This window comes from Lynx canadensis, chromosome A2 (genome assembly GCF_007474595.2).
Source record: "Lynx canadensis isolate LIC74 chromosome A2, mLynCan4.pri.v2, whole genome shotgun sequence".
NCBI lineage: Eukaryota > Metazoa > Chordata > Mammalia > Carnivora > Felidae > Lynx > Lynx canadensis.
In genome coordinates, this window is record NC_044304.2 from 155,572,381 (window position 1) to 155,596,879 (window position 24,499).

General features: G+C 44.5%; 1 protein-coding gene across 3 annotated transcripts in view; it reads left to right on the forward strand.

Annotated features, from left to right (window-relative positions):
* The first annotated feature begins 283 nt into the window (after nucleotides 1-283).
* Nucleotides 284-24,499, forward strand: part of AGK (acylglycerol kinase) — an 80,744-nt gene continuing 56,528 nt past the window's right edge. The window contains exons 1-2 of one of the 3 annotated variants that reach the window (XM_030308589.1): nucleotides 284-369; nucleotides 3,624-3,741. In XM_030308589.1, coding sequence (XP_030164449.1) covers nucleotides 3,641-3,741 — 101 coding nt within the window. In that variant the 5' untranslated portion in view covers nucleotides 284-369; nucleotides 3,624-3,640. Of the gene's footprint in view, nucleotides 370-539; nucleotides 769-1,544; nucleotides 1,971-3,623; nucleotides 3,742-24,499 lie in introns of those variants that run through there. The other 2 variants (XM_030308590.1, XM_030308591.1) reach the window with 2 other exon arrangements.

Below are 24,499 nucleotides of genomic sequence, written 5' to 3' on the forward strand. Positions count from 1 at the left end.
TCTCTTGATTCCACGCATTTCGGGTTCTTTTTTTTTTCTTTCTTTCTTTTTCGTACTTCTGATCTCAATTTACTCTGTTCGTTTATTTTCCGATTTAGTACCAGGTCCCAAAACAGCGTTTGCCTTGGTAGGCTTCCCATAAAATACTGTGGAGCGACAAACGGAGGGGTGAAGGGACGAACGGACGAAAAAACGAGCGAAGCAGAAACGAAGGCGGCCCCCAGGCTGCGGCCCCCGCACGCCGCACGGTCCCGGCGCGTCGGGAAGGCGCAGCGGAACCCGAGGGCGGAGGCGCGGTTTCCCTTAAAAGCGCGGGGGAAGCTTGAGGGAGCACACAGGAAGGCAGGGCGCGGAGCGGGAGCGGCCCGGGTGAGCGGCGCGGGGCCCGGGAGGGGAGCGGAGCCCGGGGCGCTGGGACGGGGCCGGGCCGGGGGTTCCGGGGCGCGGGGGCGCAGCCGCGGGAGCCTGCCTGGGCCGGGGGTCCGGGCGGCGGGTGCGGGCGGGGGGATGGCGGGGTCCCGGTTGTCACGCTGGGAATCAGCTGGCCTGGGTTCTGGTACTGGAGCTGTCGCTAGCCTGTGCGACCCTTACTCCCTTTTTCCCTTTGGGCTTCGGCTTACTCACTTGCAAGATGGGGCGAGTAGTTGCTGATGGATGGATGGGTTCATTCATTCCAGATGCTTTACTAGGTTCTGTTTGCTAGAGATGCATAGACAGCACCTACCCACGAGGGGTTCACAGCCTAATGAGAAAATCCCCACCTGACAGGTGAGGAGGGTTGAATACAATTAGAATTGGGGAGTTCTTAAACAAACAAAACACCACCACCAGCCAACCAACCTGCCGATCTGCTTTTTCAGAGGAGAGATGTTGATTTGAACGTATAACATTGAGATTTTCACAGAGATTGAGGAGTGAGAATTCTTTTGGGTACTTAGAAGGAATATGCATTGTTAGCTAATACATTGCACATTGCCATGACAACTTACATACTTACAGAGAAATTTACAAAGTGCATTCACAGTTCTTTGGGGTGTGATCTTTTGAGCCAAAGGAGCCGGTGGTGTATTCTGATTTTACTGACAAGGGGAGAGAGGTAGAGGTTAAATGACTTACCCAGGCTCTCGCTGTCTGGAAGTAATTAAGCGACTCTAGGATCTAGGCCTCAGGACCCTTGCACCAGTGCTTTTTCCACTACACTAGAGTGCTTGCGTGTTTGCACGTTTTTATAATGTACGAATCACTGTTTTGTGACAAAAAGGGAGTTCCACTGGATCTTTAAACAGACTTTTATTGACTCTTAAATTGTTCTCTAATACTGTTGACATTTCTACCCATGCCTTGGGGGATTTTTTAAAAATTATTTTTTTTAATGTTTTATTCCTTTTTGAGAGACAGGGAGAGACAGTGTGAGCGGTGGAGGCGCACAGAGAGAGAGGGAGACACAGATTCCGAAGCAGGCTCCGGGCTCTGAGCTGTCAGCACAGAGCCCGACGTGGGGCTCGAACCCACAGACCACAAGATCATGACCTGAGCCGAAGTCAGACGCTTCATGGACTGAGACACCCACGTGCCCCGGCCTTGGGTGATTTTTTATCTGCAGTCAAACTTGACCTCCTTCACACTGAGGAGTCCCAAATCTGTATCTTCTACCCAACTTCTCCTAACTCCAAACTGCTAAATCCAGACATCCACTGATCATTTGGATATCCACTTGGATGTTCTGCAGGCATCTCAAACTCACTGTCTCAACTGCACACATTACATTTCTCCACGAACCTACGTTCCAGATCTAATGATGGAAATCCTTATTCAGTTGGTCGCCCAAGCACAAACCTGGCTTGGTTTCTGCTCTCCCTTCCTACAAGTGGGCAAGTGAGGTTTCTAGGCCAGGAGCGGGCGTGGGGGGGGGGTGGTCAGTGGATAGAAAATTAGGTTTGATGAAGAGTGGACAGTCACAGAGGAATATGGTAAGTTGAGTTCCAGGAAATTGAAGTTAATGGGAAACTTAGCAAGGCATGTTTGTTAGGATTCTTCTTGGCATCCTTTTTTCTTTGCAGGTGATACTCCTTCTGGGTTTAGGGAGGGTACCTCATATATGAGGATTTTATGACCTATTTCAGGGAAGACGAGTCAGGTGGTGAGGCTAAAGTGACCTTCCTGCTTTTGACAGTTTCTCAGACTCCTTTAGCTTAAAATATTCACCATGCTAAGTTGCTATATTTTGGGGGTAGTGCGTCCTGAACCCTGTCACATTCAGCAGTTAGCTAGCTATCGATTGACTGTTATGTGCCCGATCTTATTTTAGGCCCTGGGGGTACAGCAGGGACCAGAACCAAGTCCTTGCTCTTGTGGAGTTAATGTTCCTTTGGGGTGAGCTACTAAAGAAATCAAATAAAGATCATCCAGTGATAAGTGCTGTGAAGAAAACAAACAGAATAAGGATCTATACGGTTACTTGGTTTTTTAGTAAAGTTGTATTAATTTACCTTGCTCACAGGAGTGCACGAGAGGGTCGATTCTCATTTTGTCATCTGTGAATACGATCATTCAAAAGTTTGTTACTTTGAGAGGTGAACAGTGATAGTTCCTTGTAGTTTGCATGTCTTTGATTACTCAGGAAGTTGGAAACTGCACACAGCCATTTGTATTAGTGCTTCATGGAATTTTCTGTGTGTGTGTGTGTGTGTGTTCTCTGCTCTGTTTATTTTCCTGTTGAGTGGCTAGTGTTTTCCTCTATTTTGAATAAGCTCTTTATATTATCTATTATTGAGTTGTTTGTGTGTAAAAATTTTAATGTTTATTTTTTTTTTTTAATTTTTTTTTCAACGTTTTTTATTTATTTTTGGGACAGAGAGAGACAGAGCATGAACGGGGGAGGGGCAGAGAGAGAGGGAGACACAGAATCGGAAACAGGCTCCAGGCTCCGAGCCATCAGCCCAGAGCCTGACGCGGGGCTCGAACTCACGGACCGCGAGATCGTGACCTGGCTGATGTCGGACGCTTAACCGACTGCGCCACCCAGGCGCCCCTAATGTTTATTTTTGAGAGAGAGTGCAGGGAAGGGGCAGCGATGAAGGGGACAGAGAATCTGAAAGGGGCTCTGTGCTGCCAGCAGTGAGCCAGACACGGGGCTTGAACTCACAAACCAAGAGATCGTGACCTGAGCCAAAGTCAGTCGCTCAACCAACTGAGCCACCTAGGTACCCCTTTTATTAGTTTTTATTTTCTTTTAATTTTTAAAACTGTTTATTTAGACACTCTTAAACAGTGGTATAGTGACCGTAGGAAGAAAGAAAAAGCAGGAGGCCTGGAACTGCCTTCTTCTCTGCCCTTCCCCCCCTTGCTTCTAATACAGTGAGGCATAAGGGAGCAGAGAGGGGAAGAATTGAGTTCAGGTAGAAGGAAGGAAGGAAGGAAAGAAAGAAAGAAGAGGCAGGTGGGCAGTGAGAAGATTTGGTGAGACCGGAAGGGAGCAGGTGGGAAGAGGCCAGAGGAATGGTAATAAGGAACAGGAGTGAGGGAAGGAAACGGGCAGGATGGGCAGATGGAAGGCGTCATGGGGCCTCTACACAATTACCTTGGGTACTGACCTTTTTCTTTTTCTGCTTCTATTAACCTAGCAAATCCCTAGGAGAAGATGACTGTGTTCTTTAAAACACTTAGAAATCATTGGAAGAAAACTACAGCTGGGATCTGTCTGCTGACATGGGGAAGCCATTGGCTGTATGGAAAACACTGGTAAATATCGGACAGCCCCCACCCACCCCACCTTCAACCTCCAACAGTATAAAAGGGCCCAAGGTCAAAATCTTGCTCAGCCGTGCTCCTCTCTAGAACACATTGTGGTGTAAACGAAAAATAAATGTTAAAACCACAAAGACCAAGGCTTCTCGTTGTAATCAGTTCTGGAAAATTGTAACTATAACGGTGCCATCAACACTGGATAACAGTGGGTATAGATTGTAGTAGTGAGATCAGAAGCTGAACAAATTGAGGCCCAGCCTAGGGAGAGAGGAGTCGCTTCCCAAGTTCTTATTAGACAGGGATTGAACTCCTATGTCTCCTCGGGATTTCATTCCTTCTGTTTCTTACTACAGCCTCTTGATCTGTTATCACTGCTCTTGTAGGACCCTGAGTGAATCTGCTTCCTCCAACCCCTGTGACTTTCCACATTTATACAGTTAGCCCGGGTTAATTTAAATGAGACAAAGACTTTCAAACCTTTTGATTGAATAAGGAGTTCAACAGTCGTGGGTTTTATTAGCCTCTAGGCATGAAGGGAGAAGAAAGTGCCAGAGCTCCCTCTGATTCAGCATGATAATAAGATTTCAGTAACATTTTTATATGAAAATTATCCAAACAATTAAGAGAGCCAATCAAGTTACAGTATTTTGGGGATTAAGCTTTTGTAATCCACATTGGAAGTCTCCACATTTGAAAGGAGATTCATACTGATATTTTTGTAAACCATCTCAGTTCACCACTGTCAGAGATAATCTGGGGATGCTGCATGGTGTCTAGATTTTCACAGCTGTAGATTGAATGGGACATATCCCCTTTCCCCCCAAGTATTCTCAAGGCTCAGCACTTGAATTCCATTAGCTAGCATGTAAAGAACAGACCTGAGAAGCTTATTTAAAATGTTTTTTGATGTTTATTTACTTTTGAGAGAGACAGACAGAATGTGAGTGGGTTGGGGCAGAGAGACGGGGAGGCACAGAATCCGAAGCGGGCTGCAGGCTCCGAGCTGTCAGCACAGCCCGACGCGGGGCTCGAACTCACGAGCTGTGAGATCATGACCTGAGCTGAAGTCGGACGCTCAACCGACTGAGCCACCCAGGCGCCCCGTGTATACTACCAATTTTAAGTTTCTCAGGTCTGGGGGTGCCTGGGTGGCTCAGTCGGTTGAGCGTCTGACTTTGGCTCAGGTCATGATCTTGTGGTTTGTGGGTTCGGGCCCCACGTCGGGCTCTGTGCTGACAGCTTGGAGCCTGGAGCCTGCTTAGGATTCTGTGTCTCCCTCTCTCTGACCCTCCCCCGTTCACTCTGTCTTTCTCTGTCTCAAAAATAAATAAACATTAAAAAAAAAATTGGTAGTGTGTTAAAAAAAAAAAAAAAGTGGAGGAAATGTTATCACAAATGGAATGTGAAACCTATAATGTGTGCTTTTTCTCCCTTTTCTAACTACCCTGTGTCCTTATACCATCTACCTGGGTGGGAACTAGGACGCCCTTTGCGGGAGCACCTGCTCCAGGCGACAGGGAAGTCCATTCGGGACAACTCCCCATCCCACACCCTAAGGATCACTGCTATTTCTGCTACCAGGTGAAGATTTGAGGAAATAACCATGTTCAAGATGTCTTGTAGGCACCCTAATAATTTTTTGCTAGTGTTATCTTGAGACTTTAAAAGAGGCCCGCTCCTTCTGAATTAGATCAGAAACAGCTTGATCTTGTAGTAGGAGCCTGCCTTTGACTTCTTTTGGCTCTGCCTCCGTCCTTGACATTCAAGGGTGCATTCAAAATGCAAACCCCTATTGTCCTGTTGCTCTTCCTTTCTTCTGACTTTTCTCCTCCATTCTTTCATGCCATGTGGTCTTTCTGTTTTTAAATTGTAGTAGAAAACACCTAAAATTTGTCACCTTAGCCGTTTTTAAGTGTACCAGCAGTAGAGTTAAGTATGTTCCCATTGTCGTGCAAGTGAGCTCTAGAGTTTTTTCTTCTTACAAAACTGAAACTCTGTACCCATCAAACACAACTCTCCATTTCCTCTCCCCACCCAGCCCCTGGCAACCACCAGTCTGCTTTCTATTTCTGTCAGTTTGACTACTTTAGGGACCTTGCATGAGTGTTGTCATATAGTATTTGTGTTCTGTGACTGGCTTATTTCACTTAGCGTAATGTTCTTAAGGTTCATCAATGTCGTAGCAGATGGCAGGATTTCATTCTTTTAAAAGGCTGAATAATATTCCATCATACGCATGTACCTAACACATTTTCTCTATCCAGTCGTTGTTGATGGACATTTGGGTTGCTTCTCCCTCTCAGCTATTGTGAATAATGCTACTACAATGAACTTGAGTGAGCAGATAGTCCTTCCAGATCCTGTTTTCAATGCTTTTGGGTGTACACCCAGAAGTGGGATTGCTAGATCATAGGGTAGTTCCAGTTTTAAGTTTTTGAGGAAGCACTATTCTGTTTTCCATACTGGTTGTACCATTTCACAGACACGAGGTTTCCCATCTTGCCACATCCTCACCAACGCTTGTTATTTGTGTTTTGTTTTGCTTTGCTTTTGAGAGTGGGCATCGTAATGCGTATGATATGGGTATCTTGTGGTTTTGATTTGCATTTCCCTAATAATTAGTGATGTTGAGCATCCTCTCACATACTGTTTGGCCATTTGTTTATGTTTGGAGAAATGTCTGTTCAAATTCTTGGCCCGTTTTTAAAAATCAGGTTCCTGGGTGCCTGGGTGGCTACGTCGGTTGAGGGTCCGACTTCAGCTCAGGTCATGATCTCACAGTTTGTGAGTTTGAGCCCTGCGTTGGGCTCTGTGCTGACAGCTCAGAGCCTGGAGCCTGCTTCGGATTCTGTGTCTCCCTCTCTCTCTGCTCCTCCCCTGTTCACACACACTCTCTCTCTCTCTCAAAAATAAAGATTAAAAAAAAATTAAAAAAAAATCAGGTTCCTTGGGGTTTTTTTGTTGGTGGTGAGTTGTAGGAATTCTTTAATCCCTTAGGAGATAGATGATTTGCAAATGTTTCCTTTCATTTCATAGGCTGCCTTTTCCTTCTTTTGATGGTGTCCTTTGATGCCCAGAAGTTTTAAAGTTTGGTGTAATCCCATTTGTCTATTTTTGTTGCCTCTCTTATTGGTGTCATATCTAAGAATTCACTGCCAAATTCAGTGTTAGGAAGCTTTCCTCCCTGTGTTTTCCTCTAGGAGCTTTATAACTTTAGGTCATATAGTTCGGTCTTTAATCCATTTTGAGTCCTTTCCCCATTGTGTGGTCTTGGCATCCTTGTCGAACATCCATCGATCATATATGCCAGCCCGTTTTTTAAAATTTTTACTTCTGGGTGCTCTGTTCTGTTCTGCTGGTCTTTATATTCATGCCCATACCATTGGCTTTAGTAGCTTTGTAATATGTTTTGAAATTAGGATGTGTGAGGCCTCCAACTTTGTTCAAGATTCTTTTGGCTATTCAAGGTCCCTTGTGTTACATATGAATTTAAGATTTTTCTTTCTATTTCTGCAAAACATGCCACTGAAATTTTTATAGGGATTGCATTGAATCTGCAGCTTATTTGGGTGGTACGCACATTTTTATCATATTAGGTCTTCCAGTGCATGAACACGGATGTCTTTCCACTTACTTGTATCTTTCTTTCAGCAGTGTTTTGTAGTTTTTAGTGTACAAGTCTTTCACCTGCTTGGGTTATATTTATTCCTAAATATTCTTTTTTTTTTTTTTTTTTTTTTTTTTTGATGCTATTGTAAATGGGATTATTTTCTTAATTTCCTTTTTGGGTTGTTCATTGTTAGTATATAAAAACTGGATTTTTATGTGCTGATTTTGTATTCTGCAATGTTGCTAAATTTGTATTTTCTAACAGTTTTTTTTTTTTGTTGTGTGGAATCTTTAGGGTTTTCTATGTAAAAGATCATGTCCTCTGCAAGCAGATAATTTTTTATCCTTTCCAATTTGGATGCCTTTTATTTCTTTTTCTTGCCTAATTACTCTGTCTAGGACTTCCAATACCACACCAAATACAATGGCAAATCCTTGCCTTGTTCCTGATCTTTGAGAAAAAGCTTTCAGTTTCTCACTGTTGAGTATGGTGTCAGCTGTGGGCTTTACACATGGGTTCTTTGGTTATGTTCAGATTATTTCTTGTTATTGTCTTTTTCCTTTTATCTATATATCCTTACCCTTAAAAAATTTTTTTTTAACGTTTGTTTATTTTTGAGAGAGAGAGAGAGAGCACCTGTGCGCATGAGTGGGGGAGGGGCAGGGAGTGGGAGACACAGAATCTGAAACAGGCTCCAGGCTCTGAGCTGTCAGCACAGAGCCTGATGTGAGGCTCGATCTCTGAACAGCAAGATAATGACCTGAGCCGAAGTCGGGCACTTAACTGACTGAGCCACCCAGGCACCCCTATATATCCTCAGCCTTTTCATATAGCAATCTTCACATTCGTCCTTTATATTAATCTACTTTTTTCCTGAGAAAATCTTCTCTGCGGCTCTCTTGAGTAGGAGCTGCCTTGCCCCTTCAAATGGGTTGTAAGGTGGGGTTGACATCTCTTAGCTCCTCAGTACCTGTTCCAAACAGTTCGTCTTCCATCTTCTTATACAAGTCTCTTTTCCTTTGAGGCTCAGAATGTCTGGTTATATCCTACAACTGTAAACCTTCTGGCTTTCTGGGATCTCACTTATGTTAGTTGTAGGCTTCAGTGCCTGGTTGACCAGTGTCCTTTTCCCACCGAGTCTTGTTACCTTCTCGTGTACCCCGAGTATACATGCGCGTGACCCGTGTACCAGCCTGGCCTTCCTTTCCTGACTTCGTCTACTTCCAGGACTTTCACTGCTGCTCCGCCTTCTTCTGGGTCCCCCCGACCCTCCGTGGCTGAGACCTTCTCACTGCTTGCCCCTGTTCTTCTGAAATCTGGAACTTCAGTATCGCAGTCTCTCAGTCTTCTATTATTCCACGTTTCCCAACCTTACTCGTATTTTTTAATATTACCAAGACTTCTTGTCCCCGAGAGCCTCCAGTTTCTTCCAAATCCATCACTCTTTGCTGCTTTCTTCACTTTTTCCCTCGATTTCTTGATGCACCTGTCACACACCTCTCAGCTGCACTTTTCACGAGTCCTCCTGGCTTTTTCTTTTTTTCTTTGAGAGAGAGCGAGAGCATGTGCATGCAGGGGCTGGGCAGAAGGAGAGGGAGAATCTCAAGCAGACTCCATGCTCAGCACAGAGCCTGACGAGGCTCTATCCCATCACCCTGGGATCCTGAGCTGACATCTGACAGCCCCAGCTGCCCCTCTCTGAGAGGATGTTTCACCTAGGACGGTGCTCAGAGCTGGTCTTGTCTCCAGCCTGCTCCTGCCTGGCTCAGGGGTGCTTGTGTCTGGGGAACGCCCTCTTCTTTTCCCTGTCCCTCGCTCATGGCTTGGCTGGCACTCCACCCACGGCCTTGTTGCCATGTACCCACCTGGGAGCCCCTACGGACACCCTGAGGGCCCTCTCTTGACTCCATTCAGCCAGAGGCAGGCAGCCCTCCCTCCCTTATTCACAGCATGGAGCCCGACTCAGGACTAAATCCCATGACCCTGGGATCGTGACCGGAGCTGAAATCAAGAGGCGGACGCCCAACCGACTGAGCCCCCCAGGTGCCCTCCCTGGCCTTTTCTGTCCCTCGTTCCTCCTCCTTTTCACAGTTAAGCTGTTTGAGTAGATTTTGTCTTCTTCCCTACCTCCTACTCATTGTATATCCCATGCAGTCTTTGTTAGAATTATTCTCACCAGTTTTACTTCTCATTCTTATTGACAGCTCAGCTTTAGACACAGTTACTGTCCTTGAAATAATTTTTTCATTGCTTTCTGTTTTTGCTCGTCTATGTCTGGCTGTTCCACCTCCTCCTCGTTGGCTCCTCCTCTCCACTCATATATTAGGGAAGCGGTTCCTTCGGGTCCTGCCACGTTACGTCCTCTCTCTACGTAATCTCCTCTACTCAATCTCATCTACTCAATGCCTGCAGTTCCCAGCTGTTTGTAGACCAGTCCCAGGTTTGTTGCCCTAAAGACCTCTTCGCGGCTCCAGACCTGTATGTGCATTCACCTGCTTCCTTAACGCGCCTGCTTGCATGCTTCGCAGATGGATGCCTCAAGCTCGGCCGGCTGAAGAGCAAAAGCTCGCTGGCCGCACCTGCCCTTCTCAGTGATTGGTACCACTCACCATCTCTCTAACCTCCCAAACTAGAGATGTGAACCTCCTCCCCCATCTGTCCTTCATTCTCCTTTCCTACATTCAGGCTGTACATTCTAAGCGATTTTGCCTTTTCTAAATCTCGGAACGTATTTGATTTCTTTTGCCAGCTCTGCTGTCGCCACCACAGTACCATCATCTCTTGCCTGGATTCTGTTTGGTTTTTGAGAGAGAGAGAGAGAGAGACAGGGTGTAAGCAGGGGAGGAACAGAGAGAGGGAGACACAGAAGCTGAAGCAGGCTCCAGGCTATCAACTGTCAGCACAGAGCCTGATGTGGGGCTTGAACTCACGAGCCGAGCTGTGAGATCATGACCTGAGCCGAAGTGAGACACTCAACTGACTGAGACACCCAGGTGCCCCTCTTGCCTGGATTTTTATTAAATACATCCTAACTGTTCTTGCCTCTACTCCTGCCTGGTTTGTATCTAATTTGCACTCCACTGCCAGAGTGATGTTTAAAGAAGTGTGGGTTGCTATTGCTTTTGGATTCGACTCGACCTGACTTGGTGTTGTGTGTGCACATCTCCAGCCCTGCCACATCTACACCTTAGTCTATAGAACTCTCAGGTCACTTTGGAAGAAGTTCACTTTCCTTGAGGTTCTGTCTCAGGGCTCCTGGGAGGGCCTTCACACATCTTGTTCCCTCCTGGAGCACTCTCCCCTCCCTCCTTCCCCAGCCAGCTACCTTTCCTCCAAGTCTTGAACATTATTTCTTCCCTGCCCACTGCACACACACTTATGTTCTTCCTTTCTGTCTCCTTGGGTGAGGTCTCTATCATCGTGTCCAAGGCCAGTCCCTCCAACGCTGATCTAAATTCTGTTGTTTCTCATGGGTTATCCTCTCCCTCACTTCATCTTTAAATCTCATCCTTCCTGCTTTTTCCTCCTCCTTGTTGAACCCCTGTGGCTTAAACATATTGTCTCTCAACTGTGTACTTCCATTTATTTACTGCTCTGTCTTCTTTCATTTATGCCATTCTTTTTTTAAGTTTATTTTTTTATGTTAGAGAGAGAGAGAGAGAGAGAGAACGTGTGAGCACTTGGGGGAGGGGCAGAATGAGAGGGAGAGAGACAATCCCAAGCAGGCTCCACACTGTCAGCACTGAGCCTGACACAGGGCTCGATCCCATGAACTATGAGACCGTGACCTGAGCCAAAACCAAGCGTCAGATGCTTAACCAACTGAGCCACCTAGGTGCCCCCCATTGATGCCATCCTGAAAGCATATCCCACATCTTCAGTCTCTACCTTCACTTTAGAGTAAGCCTAGTAAAATTGATTTCTATTTCATCTTTTGATTGAACCTGCTCTTGACAAGGTCATTAATAGCCCCATAGTTGTCAAGTTCAATGGATACTTTTCAGTCCGTATCGACCACATTTGTTTCTCTTTGTCTCTCTTTTAGTTACCTGTAGGGTGTCTTTCTCTGCTCATCCCTTAAATGCTGGACTCTCCTGGGTTCCTCTTTTTATTCCACACACTGGTTAGATGGTCATAACCACACTACTGTTTGTAAGTATGATGTATCGATTTTGGAGTCCTATTTTTCTAGTCTTTACCTTGATTCTCTTGACGTTGTCTGCACATAAGTGGTCCTGGAGTTCTACCCTGGGATCAGCCATCAGAACATCCTTTCCAAAAGAGAACTCCGATCATGGCCCTCCTCAGCAGACAGCCTGTAAATGGCTCTCCAGTGCTTAGAGTGCAGAGAGCCACTTCTTTAATCCGGCACAGAAGGCCCTTGGTGACCCTGCCCTTGTCTTCCTCTCCAGTCTTTTTCCTGGTCCCTTCTCGTCCCACCTCCATGGCCCCTCAGCTCGACCTGTGTTCCAGCGGTCCCTAAAAGAAGGCCTGTTTTCTGCTACCCTTCTCTTTGTGTGTGTTCTTTTCCCTCTCCCCACAAACACTGGACTTTTATTCACCTGGTCATTAACTCAAAAATGTCACAGAGGTGGCATTCTCAGATTAAGAGGAAAGAAAAACAACAGTTACTCAATTATTCATTATTCAAAACAATGTGTTGAGGAATTACTTTTAACCCCGTGCCAGGTTAGTCATTTCCGTGTGTGTGGTCTCATCGAATCCTCAGAATTGCCTTGTGAGAGGGGTAAGAAGATTTCCATACCTGAGATTAGGAAGTTGAGGCTCAGGTAGACTAGTAGCTGGTGGGATTTGGACCCAGGTAAATCCTACCTGAAATCCCATGTCCTTTCTTTGCTGATGACGACTTTGGAGAGCAATGCTCACTTCTGTGTATAAGTACCACTCTATTTATTAATGACACTACCTTTTCACTGCCTTTCGTGTAACTTTATCAGAACTCTTCCGTAATGTTCCTGTTGTAGTTTTAACTGCTCCAATGGAATACAACCCTTAGAACACCTTTATTAGCATGCACTATGCATCCGTGGTGAAAACCGGACACACTGCCAGGGACCAAGACACCTATTTCGAAACCTCCAGAGTGTCATTGGTTCCTCTGTGCTCCGTAGCTGTCTTTGTTGATACCTTTGTCTGACTCCCCTTTTGCTCACTGTTCTTGCCCTTGCCTCTGCCTTTCCCTTTTTAGCTTCCTTAATAAGTAGATGAGTTGATTTTCCTAAATTCTCTGAACATGTTCAAACATACCACAAAATTGAAAGCATTTTACAATAAACACCTGCCTATTACTTGGAGTCTAGATTTTACTGTATTTGCCTTATCACGTATCTCTCCATTTGTCCATCCCTCTCTGTCTCACTTTTTGATGCATTTCAAAATAATTTGTAGAGGTCTGTACTACCACCTAAATACCTGAAGATGCTTATCAGTAATTCGGTTATAGGCAAATTAGTATTTGCTTATGGTGGTTTTTTAGTTATAGAATTTGTGTAAAATGGAATGTACAGATCTTTTTTTAAAATTTTCTTTAATGTTTGTTTATTTTTGAGAGAGACAGAGCATGCACAGGGAAGGGGCAGAGAGAGACACAGAATCTGAAGTAGGCTCCAGGCTCTGAGCTGTCAGCACAGAGCCGGATGCGGGACTTGAACCCAAGAACCTTGGGATTATGACCTGAGCTGAAGTCAGACACTTAACCAACTGAGCCACCCAGGTGCCCCTGGAATGTACGGATCTTAGATGTACGTGCACTGAGTTTTTGTCAGGTGCATATACGTGTATCACTGAGATTCCTAGCACAATACAAAATGTTGCCATCACTCTGCGTGTTTTCCTCATGTCCCTTCGTGGTCAGTCTCTGTCCCCTGCCCCCAGAGGTAACTGTCCTGCTGATTTTTTTCCCCCCACCATAGATTGATTCTTTTCTCCCCCACCATAGATTGATTTTCCCCCCCCTGTTCCAAACTTTATGTACATGGAATAAGATGTATTCTTTTTTTGAAAGGCTTCTTCCTCTCAGCACAGTGGCTTTGAGATTCATCTGTGCTATTGCATTTATCTATAGTTCACTCCTTTATATTGCTCAATAGAAGGTAAGCATATTATAATGGTTAATATTTTATACTTAGAGAATTGTAAATTCCTTGATTTTGATTTCTGAGACTGGTGAACATAATATTTTGCATTACTCATTTTAGAAAATACAAATTGTGGTCCACCTGCGTGGATTAGTCGTTTAGGTGTCTCTTAATTTGGGCTCAGGTCATGATCTCAAAATCAGTGGGATTTAGCCCCGTGTTGGGCTGTGGGCTGACACAGTAGAACCTTGGGAATCTCTCTCTCCCTCTGTCTGCCCCTCCCCTGCTTGCGCATGTATGCATGTTCTCTCTTTGTCTCTCAAAAATAAACATTAAAAAAAACCCAGACAAATAGTTTGATTGTATGTATTTGACTTTTTTCTTCCCTTTGAAAGAAAAACAATTTCCTGATAAAGGATTCACGTGCCAGTAATAACAGTTGCCTGTATTTTAATGTTGATTTTGAGATTTTAATAATGGTCATGGTTTTTCTAAGGAAAAGTTTTTTCTGCAACAGATTTGGAAGAAGTTGCATATGTTCCTCTTGATCTGTTCCATTTTTGGTTGCTGCCCTTAATTTGCCTTTTGACCCAGGTATCGTTTTTTTTTGCAGGCTCTTTTCCATTGTTAATGTGCTTGTAAGTTTTCCTCCTCGGGAGTGCCTTCCCCTCTTAGTCTCCCTTCCTCTCAGTTTCAAGGAAGAAAACCTGTGATATTTTTCCCTCTGCATAATTTCCCCACAGCCGGTTGCTGGAGTCCACCGGAGCAGGAGCAGCGGGGGCTGCTCTCAGGACTCAGCAAGAGCAATTGAAGAGGAGGAAATGACCCTGTTTGCTGGAAGTAAAGCGAATTTAAGTGTTGCTCATTCCTCTTCAACTGCTCTTTCTAGGCTTTCTGGGCTCCCTGGGGGCGATTATGCTCCAGGTTCTTCAGTTCATCCTGTCGGTAGTTCCCTGCAACAGTCCCTCTCTTGTTCCTCACCCTTCACTAGCACAGAATCTACTAATAAAAAGTGCGGGGGAGAGGAGGCAGTGTAGTCTTAAAGTTGTCTCCGGAGTCAGACAGAACTGACGCTTCCTAGCAGTGTGACCTCGGGCTCCCTAAACCTTAGGTCCCCCTGTACAGTGGGATGATAAGAGTGCCTCCCTGGGTCATTGAAGGATTGAGTGAGGAACCATAAAGCTGTTAGCGTAGTGCCTGATAGACATGGGGTTCAACAAATGCTAGTAATTGTGAGTAAATTTGATGTTCAGTACGTTGGGAGTTAAAATGAATTACTTCTGGTAACTGGCAGTGAATGATTTGAGAGACAACCGGTGGGGAAGGAAGACCAGGATCTGCCAGATGGTCTAATAAGATCTCAGCCTTATTCTTTTACTTTACGTGGAACAGGACAGCTTGGAAAGTGTGGTTTTACGACAGAACATAACCCCAGACGAGGCGGGGCGTAAGCAGTTACAGTTGGCTTGGTCTGGACCATCATGCATCTGATTTCAGCTCCCATTGTTGCTTTCATCTCTGGGGATCTCGTGCTTGCTCGTCCTGGGTCTGGTTTCTCTCCCTGGGATTTTGGTTGGTGAGCCTTGGCACAGGTTCTGAACTTCCTTTACTGGCTCCGCAGTCGACAGTAGCCCTGCTCTTCTTCTGTTCTGGCTCCTCGTGCTCAGCTCCGTCCTTTGGCTCCGTGCTCCGGCACTCGTTCAGTCACCCACCTTGGCCTGTGACCCAGGGCTCCCGCCATTCATTTCTGTGGGGCGTCTAGTCTCTCTGCCAGAACTCTTGATACTTTCTTGGGGACTTTAAAGTCCCATTGACACTATGAATCCCTGAACGTGAAACTTGCAAAGCAAATGCGAAGCTAAGTGATGGTCCTGGGCCGTGTGTCCCTAGGTTTTTATTAATATTGGAGTTTTTTCCCTCCGAATATAGAAAGGTTAATCTTGATTACTGTATCATCAGCTTTCACCAGCACGGGTGGGAGCTCACCTTTCAAATTCTGTGGCCAAAAAACAATTGCTTAGAAGAAGTAAAAATAAGTGGTTTTAAGTTGGCACGAGGGGTGTGTTGAGTGTCATTCAGTTTTATCGAGAACTTGGTAATAGTAATGATGATAATCACTCACACTCGATCAGGGCTTGTCATATACCAGACGTGATTCTAAGCACTTTATGTGTATTAACTCATTTTATCCTCCGAACAACTTTGAGATGGTTATTCATCTCCTACTAGTGTGAGATTAATAACCCTAGAAGGAGGCAGAAACCAAGGGAGAGCAAGATTAAGTAATTTGCCCAAGGTCACACAGTAAAAAGTGGGAGAGCCCTGATTCCAAACCACGTAGTCCTTACCTTAACCTCCGGAAATGGCTCCTTTATCTAAGGGAGCCGGGGAGAAATGAAGAGCCATAAACTAATTGTCTTCTGTCATAGACCCCATAGGACATAAGACAGATACTTTAACGTAGTGCTTCAAGTTTGGGCTTCTGAGCTAGTTGGGTCTGGGTCCAAGCCTTGGATGTGCCACTTGCTGGGTGAGTGACTTTGGGCAGATTATTCAACCTTGTTAAACTTCACCTTATTCCTCCGTATAACATCTGACAACCTTATTGTGACACTTAGGAGATATAATCACAGCTGCTGGCACAAATTAAAAGAGCAGTTACTTTTATTATGAATGCATGAGGCGCTCTGTGCTGGGTCCTGTTTGAAGGTACAAAGTAAATGTCAGGGGTGCCTAAGAAAAGATTAAAGTTTTTTTATTATGGAGATTTTAGTCATATAAAAATCAGAATAGTATAATCCCCATGTGTTCTCACCCTGCCTCAATAAATACCAACATTTTACTGATCTCATTTCATTTCTCTACTTTTTTTTTCCCCCCTCTGGAATATTTTGATGCAGATTTTCAGAAATTCTAGCTTCTATCATTTATACTTCGGTACCTTGTCTTTAATAAGTAAGAACTTAAAAAATCACCATGGCGTTATTATGAACCTAACAATACTGAAATTCTTTTATGTCTTCTCATATCCAGCCTGTTTATATTTTCCCTCCTACCCCCCCATTCTTTGTTTTATGGTTTGTTCAAATCAATATCAAAACAAGTTTTGACACATTGCATTTAGCATCTATTTCTAAAGCCTCTCGAACTATAACCCCCTCCTTCTTTTAAAGTATTTATTTATTTTCAAAACCAGGCAGGTCTGTCTTTTCCCTGGAGAGTTTTTCATAATCGAGATTTGGTGGATAAGTTATACCATTCAGTGCTGCGCAGAGTCCTGTGGGGGCCTGAGGCAAGGAGAAAAATCGGTGATATTGGTTCTGTGTTTATTTCAAACCGTGATACTGTGTTCATCATGGGTCTTTTGCATTCATTTTGATTTTTAGAATTATTAATTGTCTCCATTGTGGTTTTTTTGGCGTGAATTTTGCACCTGAGGTGAATGCCTTACTCTCCTCATTGTAGTCTCAGCCCTGAGTCATTTAATCTGTTCCCCTGTCTCCCCCGTGTCTTATAAACTGGCGATCAGACCCAGGTGCTAGAGCTTTGCTGCTGTCCAAAGCATGGGCCGTGCTCCTGCGGCGCAGTTCCTCCTGGGAATGGATTAGAAACGCAGAGTCTCAGGACCCAACCCAGACCTGCTGAGTCAGAATGTGCATTTAACCAGGTCCCCAGGGGATTTGTGTGTATACGGAGATTGAGGATCACGGCTCCCGAGGCAGAATTAGATTCAGGTTTAATTTTTAGGGCAAGCATGCTTCACACACGTGTTGTGGATTTCTTCCCGTATCGTGTCAGGAAGTACGTGGTGTGGGGTTGTCCTGCTTTGGCGGATATTAAGATCAGTCAGTGGATTGGGAGGCAGTCAGCTTAGTCCACCCGTTAGAAAGTGAAGACCGTGGCTTCTTAGAGTTACTAGAGCCACGTGGTTAAGAGGAGGAGTGACCATACGTGTTCGAATGTCGGCTTTCCATCTGCCCAGCTGTGAAACCTCGCTGTGCTTCAATTCTCTCTAAACCCTAACTTCAATTCTCTGTCTAGTGGAACCCATTTCTTTGGGTTGTCATGCCGATTGTCTTAGAATAGGGCCAGGCACAAAAAAGCTCTCCATCAGAAATAGCACTTCGTCTTCTGGCTTTTCCATCCTTATCAGAGAAAGCCTCATAACAAAGATGTGTTTGGAGTTGGGCCTTGCGGTGAGTGGGACGGTGTGCTAGGTGATGTTAATGCCTTGAGCATAGGCAGAAACTGGAAATGCAGTGTATTTTTGGAGATTAGCAAAGAATTTGACTTCACTATAGACTAGTTACTTCTTTTTTTTTTTTTTTTTTTTTTTTTTTGCTGGAATAGGAGAAAAAGTTCAATTATGGAAGTCTTTGTAGGCAGTTTGTAGTGTTTGGTGAGCAGTGGAGATACAGTGAAGATGTTTAAGGAGAGGAGCATGTCATGAGCAAAGTGGCACTCAGGAAGCTCAGTCCAGCACCCTTGGGCAAGATACGTTGGAGGGGGATGGCGTGTGGTTTGGGAGGGCATTTCATCATAGAAGCTAAGAGAAGCCAGACCACAGTGATGGCATTGGGAGGGGGAAAATAAATGGGTGGAATAAGACTGTGATAGCGTAATATCTGAGCATGAGCACTGTAGGCAGGTAGACTGCTGGTTGGTTTGCGTTCTGCTATTTACTAGCTGCGACCTTTATCAAGTACTTAATCCCTTCAACTTCTGCACCCCAGTCACCTTCTGGGGTAATGGCGCTAATGAGATCTGCTTTGCAGGTTAGTTGTAAGCATTAAGTGAGATGATGCATTTCCTAGTACCTGCTACTGTGCCCGTCTCCTAGCTTCCCCTTGGTAAATGCTCGTTCTTATTATCATTCGATGATGGACTGGCTGTTTGGTTGAAGGAGAGGAAGGTAAGTCATTTTTTGGTTTCAAGACTAGGATAATTGGTGATACAGAAAGAGGCAAGTCGCCAGGGAGAATTGGTTTAAGGAGGAGGTATTATTCTCTTCCCTTTAAGCTATGTTGAGTTAGAGACTCTGACAGCAGATCCAGGGGGAAATGTGTTAGATTCCAGGGGTAAATTATGCATGCGCCACACTTGACTAGACCTGTATTATTTCTTTGGGTACACATTATGGTTTTAGTAATGTCTTGGGCTTCATTTTGTTCCGGATCTCTGGGGTTCTGACAAAGCAGATGTTTTACCTTGACATCCGTTGAGATTAGCCTCTGCCTTTGCAGTCGGTGGTCCCAGGCCTGGCTGGTCCGGCAGGGGCCGAAGGTAGCGAGGGATTTTTCCCCTCCTGGCTTTTCCTCATTTCACATTTTGTTGTGGTTTTAAGAAAGCAGTTTGTTTTGCTTTTCAGCCATTTCAGGGTTCTCTCTCTCTCTCTCTGTGCAGGCTGATGCTGAAGTTTGGGGTATTAATAGGTGCTATTTAAAGAAGCTCATTTATGGGCAATTAAATAACATGCCTGTCAGCCCAGATTTGATAGGGAATAGGGAACTTTTTTTTTTTAAGTGCAATGAAGTTTAATTATATTCCCTCTCCTTTTAGCTCTTTTGTCATTTTATTTAGAAAACAGATTTGTTCTTTTCTAAAAAAAATCTGTATTCTTTCCCATATGTTTATTGGTGGGGGGGTGGGGTGGGGTGGAGAGGACTGAGATGGAAGGGCAGGAGATATATTTAAGTTATGTTTTGTTTTATTGATTTCACATCATTTTTAGTGATATTTCTGCCAGTGGTATTAGCTGCTCCAAGCACTGCAGAGAGAACAGTCGAAGCTCAGGCTAAACTAACCCCTCTGTAGGTGGTAACTGACATCTCCAATATCGTATGTGACGAAACAGCACAAATACTGACAATAGTTGATGAGTTTATAGGTCAGAAGGTCTGTCCTGTATTCCGGAGCCCAGGGTGAATACCCCTTTATGCATGTGGTTTATAGAGCACAACTCGGAGGGTAGGAGGAAGGGAAGAAGGGACTCGGCCTACGGTATCTTTTCGAATAGCTGACATAACCTCTCTGTAACGTTTTCTCTCTTGCCTTTTAATACAGGAGTAGATAAGAGTACCTTGTGTAAAACTGACAAGAGTAGCTGTTTCCGCTAGCTTTTTAATTTCAGTGCTGCGTTATCCATTCTTGTTCACTTGTGGACTTGAGTGACTGGGGCTCTCCCCACTCCCCCTTCCTGTTTTAGTAAATACAGTCTGGGGAAAATGCCCTTGGCTTTCATTATAGTGTTACTGGAAATGTTGATCCTTGCGTTGTTAAATATACCACCAGGGAAAGAAGTCCAAATATACCACCATTTGACCTCAGAACTCCTGAACCCAAGTTCGGTGTATCCTTGTCACTAGCCCAGAACCCTTGTCCTTTACAGTTGATGGTAGACTTTAGCTTCCTTCCTCCTTTGCTAAACCTCACCGACAGCACCAGGGGTGACAGAATTTTAATGCCAGCGATTGCCTGCCTGCCTCCTTATTTTCTTTCTTCTTTTGTGCATTCTAAGGGTCATTAAAATGAAGACAGTCACCACTCAACGTATGCTTATCAGTAGTAATTCTTCTTGAGGCTTGATACTTTCACGACATTAGGGAGCTTCTTTATCTCATTGTGGTTGGGAGAGGTAAGAAGATACAAATTTCTGAAGTCGCAGGTAGCACATCATGCGGAGGCCTGGAGAACCAGAAGGGACATCATTCTCTGGTTAAACGGGAAGACCAGACCAGAAGGCCCTAAAATCCTTCTCAAAGTCATAAATGTTTTTATCGTTCTCCTAGAGTTTGTAACCCATCACGTTCCCCATTTACGTCTCTCCGAGTGAGCCTTCTTTAGGCCCAGAATAGATCTTCGAGCGTTCTTCTCGAACACACTGCATGTCTTCCCGCTTGGTGACCAGTCTTTCCCTTGGGCAGAGATGATCACCATTTTCTCACGGTGACACTGATCACTGCCGCCGCCACTATCTGTTCGGGTGGGGGCGATGTGTGCTTGACAAAGCCCCCTGCTGTGCACATAAGAGAATCCCTTCTCTATGGTTTTTTCTGTCTCTCCTTCCATCTCCATTCCATCCAGGCTGTTCCATGGACAACCAGTGCTCACCGCCCCTGGCAATATCATGCTTAATTACTCGAGTAGGCTTGGGTGAGTTGAAGTAGTTGCTGTAAACATCTAAACTTGAAATCTGTTTTGTGTAAAACAGAAACTGGGTTGCATGCACCAGGGGAAAAGCTGGTGGTAGAAATTGCTATACAGTTTGCTTCTAGACTGTAGTGGGAAATGTCTGTTTTTGGGAAATTGAATAGATCAATATGATTTTTTTGTTAACATGCAAAGTTGTTATTGAAATTACAACTTATCTTACTTTGCAGTCCTAAAGTAATAAATAAAACATTTATGGCTCAGAATAAATTGTGAACATCCCATTTCCTGTGGTAGCAGGCATGTTTGTATTCTTTTAAAGCCTCAGGCAGAGTGACATCAGCAGGTTTTTTTCATTTCCTAATCCAGAAGCTTCTGATTTCTGTCAAAGGACCTGCATTTTAGTACTGAGCAGATAGATCTTCAGGGACCTTTTAAAAAATGATTTCTTTTTAACGTTTATTTCTTTTTGAGAGAGAGAACGAGCGAGCAAGCACAAGCTGGGGAGGTTCAGGGAGAGAGAGGGAGACGCAGAATCTGAAACAGGCTCCAGGCTCTGAGCTGTCTAGCACAGAGCCCGACCTGGGGCTCGAACTCACGAACCGCAAGATCATGACCCGAGCTGAAATCGGCTGCTTGGTTAACTCACTGAGCCATCCAGGCACCCCTTCAGGGACCCCATTTTGATGTGACTACATGTTAAATTGTGCTAAACTTCAGTTCTCTTGGGAGACTTCATGATGTAGTAGAAAGAACATGGACTTGGAATTTATATACGGTACTTTTGTGTGTGTGTGTGTGTGTGTGTGTGTGTGTGTGAGTGAGACAGGGTTTCAGCTTCACCTTCAGATTTTTGATCCACGAGCAATCTAGAATTTCTCTGATAACAGACTCAGCCACTGGGACAGTTCTTAGGATGCTTCTTAGTATACCAGAAGGAGTTCTTCATTTAGCTTTCTAGTTCCTCATTTAACTAGTTCTTTTACCCACTCCCCCAAGCACGCACGCACACACACACACGGTTCTTTATCTGGTCAGGTTTCCATGACTGTTCTAACTTTTCATCCTCAACTGTACCACAGTGATTTCTTCTCTTGCCCTTTGGTGGTAATTACACAGAAGAGCTATCTCAGGTGGGTCTGTGGCTTCAAGAATGCCAAACACTCATACAAAGAATCACCTTCAGTTTTTCCTGCGGGACAAAGTCTGCCTGTGAGCACAGTGAGTCAGTCTCTCCTGATCAAACATTTGCCACTTATTTATTGAACAGTTATTTATTGAGTACCTTTTATCTACAAGAGGTGCTGTGTGCAGAAGAGAAAATGAGAAAATGGTGAATTATCCATGAATTCAAGGCAGTTACAGTGAAGGAAGAAAGGGGAGACCAGCAGTTTTGTGTGTGGTGGGCTAAGGGTGTGGGTGGCATCGGGTGTGGCCTTTCTAGTTTTTAAAAGGGATGGGGGATAGAGGGATCAGATCCTTGCAGGGGGAATGTTCACTGTTTGTTTTAGGAAAAGCAAAAGCGTGTGGTTTTTACAGCATCAAGAGCACGACGGGAGATAAGGAAGTGGTTCTTAACCTCTTTCCTCAGTTATCCACTGCGTTTTTCCTTTGGCTTTCAAATGAGGTACAGTCTGTGTACATGAGATTCATCCGGCGTTCTCTGTCATCTGTCCCAGGGCATCTCTTCGGCTGCTTCTGCTTCTCACCTTCTCACGTAGACCTTCCGATCCGCTCTCATCCCTCCATTACCACATGTATCTTTAGTCAAGATTACTGTTGGAATTCCACACGTGTATTTCCAGCTGTCCCTTGGACACCTCCACCTGGACTCACCCCTATCTCCGATCGACAAATCCAGAACTAAGCCCATCTTCCGCCCTCCTAAACCCGTGTCCCCTACCACAGCCCACTTCTGAGTGGTACCGCCTTCCACCGATGGCCCAGTGCAACAATGTGGACACTGCCTTGGACCCCTGCCTTCCCTTTCTTCCCCACAGGCCAGCCCTTGGGTTTGCTTCCAAAACATCTGCTGCCTCTGTCCTCTCCTGGATCCTGGTTCCCGTGGTCATCCTGTCGTCCTGGCTGTCTTGCATTCCTGGAGAACCCTCCCTGGTCTCCCTGGCTCCAGTCTTTCCTTCAACCATGGCTGGCTGACTTCACACTGCAGCTGGAATGGTCCTCCTAACACGTCACTCTGGCCACATCCTGTATCTTCCTAACACCTTTTAAAAGTTTTGGGGCGCCTGGGTGGCTCAGTCGGTTAAGCGTCCGACTTCGGCTCAGGTCATGATCTCATGGTCCGTGAGTTCGAGCCCCGCGTCAGGCTCTGTGCTGACAGCTCAGAGCCTGGAGCCTGTTTCAGATTCTGTGTCTCGCTCTCTCTCTCTGACCCTCCCCCATTCATGCTGTCTCTCTCTGTCTCAAAAATAAATAAACATTAAAAAATAAATTAAAAAAAAAAAAAGTTTCTTATGACCTAAGGGTAAAGCCCTGATTCCTTAATAGCTTAAAAGGACCGTGGCAGTCTGGCCTGTGCTTCCCCTCCTCTTCCATGGCTCCTCCCATCGCAGGCTGGCCTCCAGCTGTCCTGAACTTTCACTTTCCCATATTGGCCCTGCCTCACGCTCTCAGGCTTGTACATGCTGTTTCCTTTGCATTCTCCTCCCTATTTTTGCCTTGCTACTTTTTATTTCTCCCCTAAATGTACACTTGAGGGCCACTTCCTATAAGAAGCCTTCTCTAATTCCCCCAAGACTCGATTAGGTATTCCTAAATGCGCCCCTTTTACAGAGCACATAAAAGTCACGTCACCTTACGATTGCCTGTCAAATTGTCTTTCTTCCCTTCTAATCTGTAAACTTCATGAGGGGAGGGCTGGGTTTATTCACTAGTATATCCAGGACATCTGCACAACGCCTGGCATATCATTTATCAAGAAACCCGTCTTTTACTTTATCACTAATACTTGCCAAGAGCTATTTCAGGTCAGGACCAAATCTGGTTCGTTGTACCGTACCAAACACTTTGTGTTCAATGAATATTTCACCTGCTGCTTTTGGGAACTTTATTGTACTTGAACTTACTAAAAACATTATATGAATGTAAATTTTAAAAGTTAAGTGAGATTAGGAGGTAATGTGGTTAATTGAATGAATGTGCTATAAAGTAGATAGATGAATGAGTATTGCCCATTCACGATTCTCTGAGGGTAAGAGAAAGCATTAAAGCATGCATTTTAGGGTCAAGTTGGCATGGGTTGGAATGCCAGCTCTACCATTTAGTCACATGGTGGTCTCGGGCAAGTCAGTTCCAGCACTGAGCCTCAACTTCTTCATACATAAAATGAGAATATAATGCCTGTCTTGCAAGGTTGTTACAAAGATTAAAGGTTTGTGAGAACAGCTGCTATACTATCTGACACATGGAAGTCGCTCTATGAATTTTAAGTTATTTTCTCTTTTATTCCAACAAAGCTGCCTTTCCTGAAACATTTTTGGAATTTCTTTTTTGAAATAGTTTTCAGAGCTGGTTATAGATCATCAGAATATATCAATGGGAGAAATCATTTTTTCTTTGAGGATGTGTGATTTTTAGAAACAGCTTGGTTCAGAGAGCAAGATCAAGATAGTTAATACCATTTTTGATATTAAAAAAAATTGTGATTATAATGAGATTTTCTTTTGTAGCATCTAAATTGGTACATATTCTAGCTTTCTCACAGGTGGCATTGACAGCATATTCCATCTGGCACATTAAAATCCAGGGAATTAATTATAAAAAAGTCTTTTGATTTTGCATAGTGCTCTGATAAATCAAGTAGTATTAGCAAGCTCAAGAGAACTGAGGTCTTTAATCATATACTTAATCACAAGTTAACATTCAAAATTTTACT